At 46.7% G+C, this 15,001-nt stretch overlaps 1 protein-coding gene across 2 annotated transcripts in view; it reads left to right on the forward strand.

The window, feature by feature from the left end:
• Positions 1–15,001, forward strand: part of LOC149330521 (uncharacterized) — a 35,359-nt gene that overhangs the window by 4,093 nt on the left and 16,265 nt on the right. The window contains exons 2-6 of one of the 2 annotated variants that reach the window (XM_089561141.1): positions 1,879–2,326; positions 3,815–3,952; positions 5,259–5,392; positions 7,366–7,488; positions 12,642–12,764. In XM_089561141.1, the coding sequence (XP_089417267.1) occupies positions 1,879–2,326; positions 3,815–3,952; positions 5,259–5,392; positions 7,366–7,488; positions 12,642–12,764 (966 nt within the window). The remainder of the gene's footprint in view (positions 1–1,878; positions 2,327–3,814; positions 3,953–5,258; positions 5,393–7,365; positions 7,489–12,641; positions 12,765–15,001) is intronic. The other variant, XM_089561142.1, reaches the window with a different exon arrangement.

Raw genomic sequence — 15,001 nt, forward strand, 5'->3', positions numbered from 1 at the left:
CATATCATAGCAAGAAGAAGTTGCGAGTATTGAGTGTCTCAAAGCTTCGACCGGAACTTTCGGTGGTACCACTTCGTTTTATAGTGCTCTTTGTTTTCGTCCAAACACTCACCGAGGCGTTGAGAAGGACGAATGATACATTGCGGAGTGATATGATCTTGTGGATGCTCTACTTCTGCAGCCTTCGCAGCGTTGCCTGTTGTGTATGAAATGGAGTGTACTGTTTTAAAATACTTCTCGGTATTTTGAGAAATGATTTTTTGTAATGGAGAGGTGGGACTCCAAGGATTGTGACGTGATTATCAACTCACAATGTTAAAAAAAGAAAACCTGGAGTCGCTGTTTAATTTTAGAGCTCTGAGGAAATGATACGATGGTCATGTCACCTTCACTGAGTGGCCCTCTCCGTAATATGCCATATTAACGTTCACTTGGAAGCATTGGTTAATTGGTGCCATGTGTTGAATCATGCGTCTAAGCATTGCCTTGAAAGATAGCTACACAAATTGGCCATTGGGACGTTGCAACCCTTTTACATATACGTTGATGTGTGTGTTCTGTTCTACTCGCTCTGAGTGCTCATTGACTTGCCCAATGTTTGTCATTGGCGCGCTCATAAGTACTGGTGGCTGCATTAAACACTTCTGACACTGTTGATAGCTTTAATTTGAAATGGTCTGAAAACTTGTTTGACTTGTGCAGAGTTTGAGTTAAAGGGAGCCTTATTGAATACATGATATGTTGACAGGACCAAAGGGGCAGTTCAGTAGATGAGAATCTATTGTGCTTGCGTTATAACGCTGGATGAATCAGTGCTTCACATAAAATTCTGCAAAATAGGCCGTTCTTTTCTAAAAGGCCTATTGTACAACGTGTGATGCCTTTGCTTTGCGACTGTCCTATCTGTTATGCTTGCGCAGCATAAAAACAGAGCTGCGGGTTAGGACCACCTTCTAAGCAAACTGAGGCTTATGCATTGCTTAGGTACAGGTAGCAGCAATATGGAAGGGAGCATATTTTCTGAGAACAGGGTGTTTAATTGGAGAGACATGGGAGAGGCCTTTGCCCTGCAGTGGGAGTAGTCGGGCTGATGATGATGTTGACGATATCTGCATCCAACCAGTGACTACTTTGGAAGTATGAGCAAAAAAGTGGCTTTCCTTTGGACGGATAATGCCTGTGGGTCACCTTCAACTTTAGTGGAGAAGTAAGAACATGATTCGTTCGTGTATGCAAACAGACCGTTTATTTTCATGTCATTTTTTTACTTGTACAACTCAAGACGTCCCCTCAGGAAGAGTAACAAAATGTGAATGTTAGACTAGGAGATGTTAGCTGGCACTGCACCTCGTGATCTACTGAAGAACGGAAAGTTGGGCAAGTTAGTTCGTACTTGACATAGTGGCAACAGCGCACAAAGAAGATAGACAAAAAGAAAAGGCAAGACAACACAACACTGACTGTCATCTGCTGTATTCAGAAAGCATGATTTTGTATTGGAAAGTTGAAATGAATGTTTACCGCGTCCACTTTGTCATACTTGGACATTTATCGTACTGATCATGCTACTGTCATTGCCCGCAATTCCACACTCAGTTGTCCTTCCTTCCAGGCCGCCGCGGTGGCTCAGTGGTTATGGTGCTCGGCTGCTGACCCGAAAGATGTGGGTTTGATCACGGTCGCGGCGGTTGAATTTCAGTGAAGGCGAAGTTCTAGAGACCCGTGTGCTGTGCAATGTCAGTGCACGTTAAAGAAGCCCAGGTGGTCGAAATTTCCGGAGCCCTCCACTACGGCGTCCCTCATAGCCTGAGTCGCTTTGGGACGTTAAACCGCATAAACCATAAACCAACCAGTTGTCCTTCCTCTCCACGCCTGCAGGTGAACAGGGCCATCCAGAATGGCGGCTCGGCAGTGGTGTTCAACCCGCAGACCAACACGCGTATCATCTACCGGGTCATCTACCCATCCGAGTTGGGCTCCAAGCAGGGTGGGACGACAAGACCGACAACCACCCGGGGTCGTGGTTCCTACTCGGGCCGGGGTCGTGGTCGGCCGCGTGGCCGGGGCCTCGCCAGGCGGGTCGTGGAGGAGGACGACCCGCGTAGCGATGGGCCCGAGCTGTCGCGGGAAGAGAAAGAGGAGAAGAAGAAGCACCGGCCGCGCACTCGCTCGGGACGCATCTCCAAGCCGCCCTCGTACATGGTCAAGGACTACAAGCGCATCCACCACCTGGACTTTGACGACGAGCCTTATGACGACTCGGACGGCGGCTATTCCGACTACCAGGTCAGCGACGACGAGGACCGTGGCCGGCGCTCCTTCCAAGGTGAGTCATTTGACTCTGGTCTCTGGGGAAACCCTGAGCGAGTGACCCCTTCCTTTCCCGTTCTGAAACGGCTGTCATCAGTGACCATAATTCCTTAAGCCTTTTAGTTTGAACTCCAAGTCAAAATCTAGCAGGAATCAGTGGCCAGTTGCAGGAAGGATGGATGAATGGATAGGAGCGCCCCCTTTGAAACGGTTTGGTGGCAATTGCCACCATGCTCAGCTTTTCTTTCTTTGTTATTTTTTTTTGTTTACTGTGTTGGCAATTCTCATTAAGATTCGCCATCATCTTTGCCTACGGTTTCCTACAATTCTAACCTTATGCCACATCTCTGCTTTTCAGCCACCAATCCTCCAATCACTTTTTGCTCACTTCCACTGCAGATTTATTTACATGACCATTGTTATCTTTAAACCCTAGGGCCTCAGGAAGAGTGACTGTGCCTGCATCGACATCCGAATGGATACCATCACATTTGATTACGAAGTGTTCAATTGTTTCCACAGATCTACCACACACTGCACATGTGTCATCTTCTTCGTTAAATTTCTTTTTGTAGCTGCGAGTTCTAAGACACCCTGCCCTAGCTTCAAAAAGTAGGGCACTGCCTCTTGAGTTATCATAGAAAAAATTCTTTCCTGGTCTGCCTGAAGGTAACAGATGTTGGCGCCAGCTCGTAGCCGAGTAGTGAACTATTGGTGGTACCTTGCAACTTTTGTTTTGCTATCATATTCCTCTGCTGACCAGTGCTGAGTTGTTCTTCCAAATGTAACATGTGGTGTCACATCCATTAACCTCCAAACCTTGGCCCAATCACGCTATCTGTTTTTGATGCAAGGGGTCTTTTGGGTAGCTCACTGGCTTGTTTGGGGTACTTGGTGAGTGGCTGGGGGCGGAAAAGATTGGCTGGGTTCACTGACAAGCGTGCACTTCCTAGTTTTGAGTCAAAGGTGATGAAATTGCTGCGGGATTTAGAGGCAACGCGAATTCGTGAATTTGAAAAAGTCATTTCAAGGAAAGTTAAGGCTGCCGAAATAGGATGGGGGCGAGAGGCAAGGAAACCAGTCGAACACCACAGGTGTAGTATTCATTTCTGTGCCTCGTGTCCTCATCCTGTTTGACTTAACTCGATATGAACCAGCTAGCCCACAAAAACATTTTACTGAATTATGTCGATGGAAACTGAAAGATCGAACATTGTGCCTGTTGTCATGGTGATTGCTTGCACCCACCGTGCTGTTCTCTAAGGGAAAAGAAACTCCCTTTTTTCCCCACCTCCCATGCGGTAAAGATGTGGCTGCATTAGTTTTCACTTATTGACCCCGCTTGTCTTCGCTGCTTGTGCACACCACTTGGTCATACCGGTTGCTCACAGGTGGCTTCTCCACATCGCAGTTCTCCAAACACTGAAACCTGGATGCTTTAGGTGTTGAGGCAGATGCTCCAAAATGTTGGTGTGTCTCTGACTGCCGGTGTTCTTGGGTCCAGGTTTTGGCGGAAGACCACGCAACTTCAAGTGCCCGACGTGCTCCAAGTCTTACATTGGCCGCGGCGGACTCTGCAGGCATCTCAGGTTGTACCCGGACCACGGGAATCCGTCGGATGTCGATGATATGGTGGCTCAGGGTAAGATGTGTGTGATGAACCTGCTTAACAAGTGTACTGTGCGTGTGCCGACGGCTGAGAGCAGTGTTATTACTTTGTGTGGGCCGTGACTTATAATAAGGGGGAATGGGGGGTGGGTCTTCGAAACCGCAAAATTCAAAAAGGTGTTTACAATCAAATTGCACGAGGTCTTGTTTGTTTGCTTTTTGATTAGTTTTGCATCTTTTTTTCACCGTACGTGTGAGGGGTTATTGTTTTCAGCTTCAGTTCATGGGGCAGATTATCTTCTAATCTTACGTTGCTGGGACGGAAGCGCATGTGAATTCGTTGTGATAATCTAGGTTCACTAACATCTCATGCATCGTTACAAAAAAAAAAAAAAAACATGCAACTACTTATTGAAGAGGGGATGCTACTTTGAAATCTCCCAAAAAACAGCCATAAAATTGTTGTATCTGCCTGTATGCCTCGTTTTATATGCTCTTCTGAAGTTTCATTGCTAAAATCGACTGGCAAAAAGTCGTTTCTTAAACCGTGGCGGCTGTGCATTGCGGGGAAACGCTTTCTCCGTTGCAGTTTTCTTTCTAGATACTCGCCTTGCGACCCTGATTTCTTCAGGACTCTTTTACCTGTTTGACCCCGTTTGTTTTGTTGCACTCTTAGTACCATAGTGTAAGTCAAGGCATTCTTTGTTTTTCAAATTTATGAATATTGAATTTCTTGTGTGAAATTTTCTTCTCGCTCTAGATAAGTCAAAGGCCACTGCATCGCAAAAATTGAAAACAAAATTTGCACTCGGCAAAAAAATTCTAAGAATGTCTTGACCCGTAGAAGGGAATGCTTCACCCCTCCGCAACCCTAGTTCGAACAGCGAACAACCTGCTTCTCTACGCTCACTGCACGCAGTGCGTAGTTCAGTCAAGTTGCAAGCAAGCGCGCTGTCATCGGTCTATGTCGTCATGGATTGCGAGTGCGCCACGGTTGCCTGACTGCCTCACGGTTCGGGAGAAATTTCCAAAAATTAATTTACAAATTACTCGCTGCACCAAATGAGCTCATATTTTGCCCAGTTCTTCCGTGATGGATAGCGAACAAAATGCAGTAAACAGCTTGAGTCTTAAAAATACTGTCATGTTAAAGAAAAAAGAAGCTTCCGGAAGAGTTGACATCCTGCCCACTTCTTGCTTCTGCTCAAAGCGTACATTTTTTGTTCTTGTCGTAGTCGGGTCGTGTATCAGTTTTGCAAGAACCGTGCAGCTTGCACCCCAGCTCGCAGCTAACTTTTGTCGCTCCCTTTTCTTTCTTTTTCTTCTGCAACAATAAACAGCAGGCGAGGCAACGAGCACCACGGACACACCCCCGCCGAGCGGCACCAACAACCCAGCCATGTACATGGCAGCGCCACAGCGGGGTCGGTACGCTGACATGGCCTCAATGCGTCGGAAAGCACGCCTCAAAGAGGTAGGGGCTCACTTCGCTTCTTAGTTCTGTGAAGTAGTTCTTTAAGGGGGGACACTGGTCTTGAAAAAAAAATTTTTATTAATGAAGTCACAGTTAAGAAATCTTCAGGGAATATCTATTTTTGTGTGCTGATTCTAAATATGTCATTTAAGTTCATGTGAAACAATTTCTTGAGCACTTATGCACTTTTTATGCTAGTATTTTGCGGTGAGTTTTGAAGAAAATTTGCTGCGGGAAACTCGCTGAAATTTATGCCATTGGGTTCTCTTCATACCAAGGAATATAATAAGGGTGAAATTGTCTTCCTGCCTATCGTAGAACTTAAGTTATAGAGTTTTGAAGTTGTCGCTTCTGAAATGAGAAGAAAAGTGTGTATTCCTATGTGTGAAGTGGCAGCTTCAGTACCCTATTATTCAAGTTCTATGAGAGCCAGGATGATAATTTTACGCTTATTGTATTCCTTGGTGTCAAGAGAACCCAATGGCATACATTTCATCGAGTTTCCTGCAGCAAATTTTCTTCAAAACTCTCCGCAAAATACTTGCATAAAAAGTGCATAAGTGCTCAAGGAATGGTTTTACATGAAATTAAATGACATATTTAGAATCAGCGCACAAAAGTACATGTGCCCTGAAAATTTCATAACTATGACTACATTAATAACATTTTCTTTTCAAGACCAGTGTCCCCCCTTAAAGTAATCTGGTAGCCCTGCGAGGAATTGGTGATAGCCGACAGTAGTGGCTCAGTGGCCTTGGCACTGGGCTGTTGATCCCGTGGCTGCGGTATCGAATCCTGGCCGTGGCAGCTGCGTTTCGATGGAGGTCAAGTGCAAAGACTTCTGTGTGCTGTTTGCGATGTCAGCTCAAGTTAGCGGACCCTGGGCGGTCCAAATTAATCTGGAGTCTTCCATAATGGCACCCGTCATAGCCCATATGTATCTTGGGGATGTGTACCTTCAGGGTGTGTTTGTTCAGGATTCATCTTTGGGGTTTGTACCTTCGGGATTCATCTTCGGGATGTGTATCTTCGGGGTGAGTTTCTTCAGGATTCATCTTCGGGATGTGTATCTTCGGGGTGTGTTTCTTCAGGATTTATCTTCGGGATGTTTATCTTGGGGATGTGTACCGTATTTACTCGCATAATAGGCGCATAATAGGCGTCTGCTAGCAATCGTGTGAATACAGTATTGATCACAGTGCGATTTCGGTGTGCGCCTATTTTGCGCGGAAATAAAGAAACTGGTTTTTTCGCAACCAAACTGGGGGTGTGCGTATTATGCGAGTGCGCTTATTATGTGAGTGTGCCTATTATGCGAGTGCGCCTATTATGCGAGTAAATACAGTATCTTCGGGAGTGTGTGAAGTGCCTGTTGGAAGTGGGGCTTGCGAGCTGCATTTAGAGTGCAGCTTTTTTCTGAATTCCTTTGGAAAGCCATACAGCTTTCACAGAAACTCCATCGTTGAATGAAAATTTTTTTGTGAAAGGTGTACACCTTTCCTTTGTAGCCCTGTGGCTGCACTTGGGTGGATGTTAGTATTGAGTAATCACTCCCTTACTTTAAATCTCACGTCACCTTGGGGGGATTTCCCTAAACGCACTGGTCTAAATGAAACTCATCTAGTATTTGGACAAAAATAGTACGAAAGTGTAAAATATGCCGACTGGCTGTTAGAAAACGCAAGCTCAGGTATCAGGCAGAATGTGATGTGAAGAATGAGAGGACATGTCTAGCAAACAAGAGTTACTGGCAGAGGTGTAACACAGCGAAAGGCTCAAGCACCATGGTGCGTTTTGGGAGGATGAAAATGATTCTATACCTCTTTGAAAGATGAATGAACATCACTGATGATACCCGATGGCAATATCATGTCCCATTCATTTATTTTCTTCATTTCAGTGAAGATGCAATTGGTAGATATGCCAGCGCCTCTCTTATGCCCTGTCCCTCGACGTGCTTGTACCTCCCACAGGTGACCAAAACGTGTCGGGAAGAGGAGCTGATGGAAGTGGTACTCCCAAGACTCTCGGAGTCTGTTTCACTCTGGGAGTTCCTGCTGACCAAGTGTGAAAAGGGGGACCCACCGCAATTGCAGGTGAGGGCAATAGCATTGAACAGTGTGAGCAGGGACTTTGAGAGTGTGTTATGAGCAAGTCGACCGGGGTGTGTCAGCGATCTAAGGCACAACAAACTTGTCTCAGAACAGCGGACAAAACATGTGATGCATAGAGTGTCTTACTATTACCTGGAGGGATAGCTGGCGGTGCTGCCCTTCAGCCACCATGCATGCTCAAAGCATCATGGGGCGGTGAGCTACTTGTTGCGAGACAGTTGTAGTTTTTCAGGAACACGGAGTGTCATTACTAAGATGTTTTATTCTGAAAACGCTGTTCGTGTGTGCGCAGATAACTTTTGCATGAACACAGTGTGCAAAAGCCATAGTAGTAGTGAAAACGCGACGACACACGACGCCAATGAAAGGTTTCACTTTTCCGAAATGCCATTAAAAAACCTCTTAAAATATCTAAGCAACAACATATTTACTTTTAAAAATGCGCTTGTTAATTACGAAATATTAGTTTTTGTTGCGTTCCTTACTTGACCAATAGGAAAGCTAGCCATCTCTTATTTTGGGCAAACTTTGCATTTACATGCTTTTCTGCTCGTTTGTTGCAATTTACAGACAGGATATTGAATGTTAGAACATCGTTAGTTATCGAACAGCTTTATTTTTCTATTATTTTTTGGCCAAAAGTTGTAGTTCTGCAGTCGGTAGCTCACCGCCCCATGATGCTTTGAGCGCCCATGGTGGCTGAAGTGGTCTCGAGGGGCCTCCATGCAAACTCCCATGGACGGGCTGCCAGCTTTCCCTCTAGGTAATAGTAAGAAACTCTATGATGTGATGGGCACTGACGTGATGAGCACCGCCCTTTAAGGGGGAAGTGGGTTTTAAAAATTTTTTTTTTATTCTTGGTGCAATCTGAATGAAACTTTACAGTCTTGATCAGTTTTTCACGCTGATTTCAAATATGTCATTAGATCTTTCATAGCTGCACTGGTTCAGGAAGTGTAAACGCTTCTAAAAAATTTTGAAGGGTACTTCTTACGGAACTTTTTGGCAATTTCGCCTTGCCAAACACAAAAAGTAAATGTCTGGTCTCAATGCCGAAGACATGCTCTAGGGGGTGATGCTATTTTTATTCATTTGAAAGCAATTTATAAGCAAGGAAACTGACTAACAAGTACTGTGACTAATTTTGTTTAATTTTCTTTTATTCCCATTTAATTAGCCATTTGAAATATGAAGCTAGGGTAATATAAATAGCATCACCCCCTAGATCTTTTCAGTGCGATTACAATGATACCAAAGTTGTCAGTTTCACTTAAAAACAACATATAAAAAAACCCCGTAAGGCTGAGTGCAGTGTCCAAAAACATCGAACTGAGAAAAACGCATTTGAAGTTTTAGACAACTGTAACTTCTGCTAGAATGCAGCTACATCAATGTGAATGGCATCATTGTGTAGATCTTTCCTTCAAGAGAAAGGTGATATTAAATGTGTGACAGTACTTTCTCAAAAAAGTGGCTAAAGCTTGCCTTATAGCCATGTACTACTCACAGAATCAGCATGAGAGACAACATTTACCAATTCACAAGCCAGTTTCAGAGCTCTGCAAGCTAAATAATTGCTCCAATTGTGTAATAAAATGGCCATGCTACAGACAAATGAAGTTACACAATGTTTAGAGCTAAAACACAGTCGCATATTTATTCACATGACCTAAAACTGGTTGGTCTCAGAATGAAACCGGTCTACAGCAGACCAGGGCTGTATGCTGGGTCGTTTGAAGGCTTGTGTCGCATTGCCAGCCTGGTCTTGGTAGCGCTACTCTCCGAGTGCTTCTTTTCAGACTTAACAAGCCTGCGTCTTTCCTTCTCAAGGCTGCGGCGCACTGAGCAAGTTCCTGCACTGTAGCCAAGCTTCTCTGCAATTTGTACACTAGTCTGCATTAGGCTCTGGTTGAAGCGGCTGATAGCCTCAGCCACTCCCCTTTCAATGCTGCGTAGCGATGCGTGTTGGTTCTTTGGGACCTGATCCCAAATCATTGCATGTAAGCTCTCATTGGAGTTTTGCGTGATGCCATCACTGCAGCGCTCCAACAAGGCATCGCCACTGAGCCGCCTAAACACAGGCTCCAATGCCTTGCTCACGAAGTCAGGCAGGCTATTCTTGTGTGGCGGGGCATCCTCATCCTTAGCCACAGCCCTGTTGAACTGACACCAAGACTCTGGGCCTTCAGGGCAGAGGTCATGTTTCGGTGCGTCATCCGTCGACGACATGTGCTGCAGTGTGGCCAGGACTGCTCTCTGCATGCCTGGCACGTCATGCTTGTGGCTTCGCAAGGCATAACCATAATAGCTTGTTATTTTTTTTATCCTGTCTTGCGTTAGCCTACCTTTACCACAAGTGGTTCACTTTGGGCTTGTTTTTTGTCCACAAGAGCGCGCAAGGCAGCTCCCATGCGCTTGTGGACGTGGTTGATGCAGTCTTTTTTTTCAACTTTGATGAAGCCATAGACTGCATCTTCCATAAGTGCATGAAATGTTCGGCTGTCCCCATCCGAGAGCATGGTGGTATATCTTAGCTTGTGCTTCTCTAATGAGCGCCGAAACAAGCACAGGGCCGCTTCCACCTCCATCTGGCCAGCTTTACAGTCAATGTTTTTTTGGCACAGTGGAGCATGCTGGATGAGCCATGCTGCATGGCCTGGCTCGTTTTCTTTCGGTCCGTTTGCACAGCCAAGGCAAAAGTTTGATAGCACAACATGGTCTATAACCAGACCAGTGTGCATTTCAATAATGCACCCAACACAAGTGTGGGAGCTATGTCCGCGAGTGAGCCAGCTGCCGTCATAGGTAACATCGATATTCCCGGGCGCATTGCCGAGCTCTGCATACAATTCCTTGATGCGAGCAACGCTGCTGCCCTCGCACTCGGTAGCGGTCGCACTACAGGCACCCACCATCTTCTTCATGTGGCCCTGATACGTCTTGTGGTGCAAGCCACGATGAGATATGTTCATTACAGCGAAGAAGTCGCTCAGGGCTGTTGCCCCCTTGCCGATGCTTTGGATGGCCTTCATTGCGCGCACATTCACTTCAAAAGGCGTTGCTTTGCCATTAGCACCTCCGGCTACACGCGGAGACGAGAAACGCTCTTCACGCAGGTCACAGGAGCTACAGGAGAGCATGAGCTTCATAGACAGCCCATACTCTTTGCCCACCTTTGACAAAGTCAGACTCTTCGTGCCGCACTCGGGACAAAGCCCAATCCCACAGATCGTATTTATCACGGCTAAGTCGACGATGACAAACTGTGTGCCACTCTCCTTGCCATCGCTCTCCAGCTGAACATCCAGTAGCTTGAATTTCCGTTCCGTAGCGCTCTGCGACGATAGACGCTCCTTCACGGTCGCCGCATTTCTCGCGCACTCGGCAGACTCGTCAGCAGAGTAGTACACCGTATCGATGCGATCTCTGACCGAAAAGCCAGCTGACGACCCCATAACACGAGGTGTGTTGCAGTTAGCGTGAGAAGACGCCGCTTCGGACGCAACAGGCGATGGTGGCAGCGCGCCGTCGTCCGGTGATGCAGACGCCGCGGCAGCGCTGTCCTCCTTCAGCCGCGCGTTCCATGCACGCTTTCGTTTTTTTCCATACGCTTGACGCGTCTTCCTCTTTAGGCGAGCGTCTCCAGACATCCCGGCACAAAACAGAAAGACTGTGTCGGGAAACGCGACCGTGCACGAACGCGATCAAAGCAGCAGCACACGCGCAGAGAGCAGAGGAGCGAGGACTACGAGCGCGAAAATAAAACAGAAAGAAAAAAAAACGGCGCGCCGGCCAATGGGAGGCACGGAGCACCGCACGTGCGCGCTCCAACCAATCAGCGGCCTGGAAGCGCCCTCCGGAAAACCTGCGACGGCGGCCGCTCCGCTTGAGCGACGCCATTTTGAGATACCTCAAAATGCGCACAAAGAAACAAGCTTCAAAACGAGCCCAAGATGGCGGCGATCGGCCTGCTGCTTCGGTCATGGCGCGCGCGGGAAGTTTGAAAATTTTTTGCCCGTTTTGGGGGATTTTGCGACTCCCGTGGTGTTCTGAAATCAGATTTTAGCGTATTTCCCGATCGAATTCAGCTATAATATTTTGAGGGTAGGTGCTTGAAGGTACAAACATTCCGAAAATGCGTTTTTCTAAAAAACAATTTTTTGACCATTTTTGACCATTCTAAAACCCGCGTCCCCCCTTAAGCTTGCAACACAGTATGGAAGGATCAAAGAAAACACCACACACTCTCTTGTACATTGTGATTGGCTGTAGCATGTGGTCAGCCATCTTTTTCTTATTATGTGTGATATACGGGAAAGCCCCGTGTGGAATTTTGTGCGAGGTCCAAGCCCGTGGTCCGATTGTGATCGGCGCACGCGATTAACACTGTAGAAGAAAGGGAAAAGGGCGTCTTTGTGCCATTTTCCTAACACTTAAAACTCGGTCTTTGGACAGTTTTCCCAGATAATGTGGTTCTGCGGTGGTTGGATTTATCAAAGTTTGTGTACTATTCGATCACTGCCAGATATTCAGAAATTCTCTAAATGTTAATCTCTCGAGTCAAATCGGAGCCGAATAGCTAATATGTTTAATTCATAATTGAAGTTTCAAATATTTGCGCACCCCTGCCATGAAACCTTCACGATTATTGGCAGAGGATTGAAAGTGCTTTGCAGCTGTACAAAAGTGAAGAGCTCCTGCTTTCCCTCCAGGCAGCCGCAATAAGAGGTGTTTTGTAGTTGGAGAAAAAGGAAAGAACAGTATTAAGAGGAGGACAGCGGTGATAACGCACAAGTGAAAATAGGCTGATAGGTAAACATTGTCGTTTCACCCAAAACTTCGAAGCGGAATGCGTCACGCCATTCTTGCAAGATGTTGCCACGCTGAATTTCTTCTGTTAGCAGGCTTCACTGGAGCAAAGACCTGCCGTGGCTATTTTTTTTTCCGTCTCACTGCATCTGTTCTAAATGTAGTACTTCCTGCTGAAGCAACAAAAACGAAAACCTTCAATGTTCAGTTGTTGTTCTTCGGTTAGTTGGGGGACAGACTTGCTAGCCTGTGTGCGTACACTGTGTCGGATGGACTCTTCTGGGAGGGGGTGCTTGCTGACACCTGGGGGCTGATGATGGGTGCAGATCCCGGACATGCTGATCCAGCTGGAAGAGGTGCTGAGGGAGATGCGGGCCCTGAGTCAGGAGACCCTGGTGGCCGTGGAGCCCGGTGAGGAAGCTGCCCACGTGGGGAGCCAGCTGGTCAAGGTGAGGCCATGTGATAAAGAGTGGAGAAGTAAGTGAAGAGGATGCTTTTGTACTGTTCTGACAGTTTAAATGACTCAGTCTTCGGGTATTGTGGTTTTGCCGCAATTGAATATACGAAGGTGTGCGGTGTTCTATTGCTGCCGATTGTGAAATTTTTCACTATTCATTTTCTGAATTGCATATGAACTGAACAGTGAACACATTTGATTCACACAGTAATCCCTCGTTATAACGAAGTCAGCGGGACGGCGAAAAAATTTTTTATAAGCAATAATTCGATATAAGCGACCGCTCGAAAAAAACTAAAACAGTCGAGATTTAATTGCGCCACAACTGCGAGAAAGTCAAAATACGATGTATTCAGTGAAGCAAAACTTTATTCAAGTGAAAAGATGGCAGTGAGTTTTGCCTGTTTCATGTTCATACCGGGTGCGAGCAACCCCTGTTCTAACTTTCCCAAGCATTGCAGGAGGCCGCGGTCGCCGCCTGTGCACTCAACCTTATTTTGCAGGAGGCGTAGGTACTCGCGCGTCTGCACCATAGTTGGCACTTCACGTGGCTCTTTGTCCGCCGACTCTTCGTCCTCGTCGGGACTACCAAGAGTGTCAATTATATCGGCATCCGTTGCTGGGGCAACCACGGGAGCAGCAGCATCAGCCAACGCAAATGTCACAGTCTCCTTCTACCTCTTGGCCAGAAATTTCATAAACAGCCTCATACAGATCACTGCAAGGCCGGTCATCGTCAGGTTGGTCATCCTCAGGCTGGTCATCGTCAGGGCCGCTGACGACGGCGCGGGAAAAGCCGGCGTGCGCAAAGCAGTTGGCGACCTTCGAAGGTGCGAGTTCTTTCCAGGATAAGTTCAGCAAGTGGATCGCACCAAGCAAATAGATGTTGTAGCTCTTGCTGGCGTCATATGCCGTGAGCATGCGCTGCAAAAGAGCCTTGCGGTACAGCTTCCGGGTGGTCTCGATGATGCCCTGGTCCATCGGTTGCAGTACCGCGGTTGTGTTTGCAGACAAAAATTCTACAGTGATTACTGTCAGGTTTTCGATCTTCACGTGGCTCAGGCAATTGGCAGCTATGAAAAGCACTTGCTGATTCTTTCCGCGGAACCGTCTATCCATAAAGCGCTTGCAGTCTTCGAAAATAGCTGCAGTCATCCATGCCCGCTTGTTGCTCCTGTAGATACATTCCTTAGGAATTGCTGCATTTCGGAAGCACCGCGGTTTCTCTGCCTTCCCCAGTATCAACAAGGGAAGCTTGTCTTCGCCTGTTGCATTGGCACCAAAGAGCACCGTGACACACTCCTTGCACTGTTTTCCTCCGGATGAGGATGCGCCAGTGGTAGTGAACGTGCGATTTGGTAGCATCTTGTAGAAAAATGCTGCCTCATCTAGATTGTAGACGTCTTTGTCTGCATACTTTTCAAGTAAAGCATGGAGCCGATGTTGGTGCCATACGTCTACAGTGTCACACACAGTTCACGGCTGCGCTTTTGCCGACGTTTGACTTTGAGGTCACGCCGTGTGGTTTCTTGAACTGTTCCAGCCAGCCATTGCTGCACTTGAAATCTTTATGGCCCATTTGAAGGGCGAGAGCTTCGGCTTTTGCGGTAAGAGCAGGTCCATGTACGGGGAGATTTGCACTCCTGGCGTTCTTGAGCCACTGTAGAAGTGCACCTTCCACTTCCGGATATTCCGAATCACGATTCCTCTTTCTCTTCGCCGAGAAGCTCTTTTCAAAGCCATCCAGCACAGCTTCCTTGTTTTTCAACACAGTTGACAAAGTAGAAGGCGGTATGCCGAATTCCTTCGCAGTGTCAGTTTTCTGCCGGCCGCCTTTTTCCACTTCTTTTATCAGCAAAACTTTCTGTTCCAAAGTCAGACACTTTCGCCCGGAGACTGACGGAGCCATTTACCGTATTTTCCGGTGTACAAGACGCACCTTTGTATAAGACGCACCCGCCATATATGCAGGCTGTCATTGAAAAAATTGGTATATAAGACGCACCCGTGTATAAGACGCACCCCAATTTACCCAGTTAGGCTAATGAGGCTTAATTAAACATGCTTATGTATGAGAAGTTCTTAAGCAACGCTAAGTGATCGAAAAAGGCAACACTCACGCCATACCAGCCCACGTTTTAGCACAAAAGAAAAAAAAGCGAAAGAACTCTCTTTATGTCCATAACAATTTATTTTTACATAAAAACTTCAAAGTCTTCATCTTCGGAT

Source organism: Amblyomma mixtum, chromosome 9 (genome assembly GCF_055824585.1).
Source record: "Amblyomma mixtum isolate Tamu chromosome 9, ASM5582458v1, whole genome shotgun sequence".
NCBI lineage: Eukaryota > Metazoa > Arthropoda > Arachnida > Ixodida > Ixodidae > Amblyomma > Amblyomma mixtum.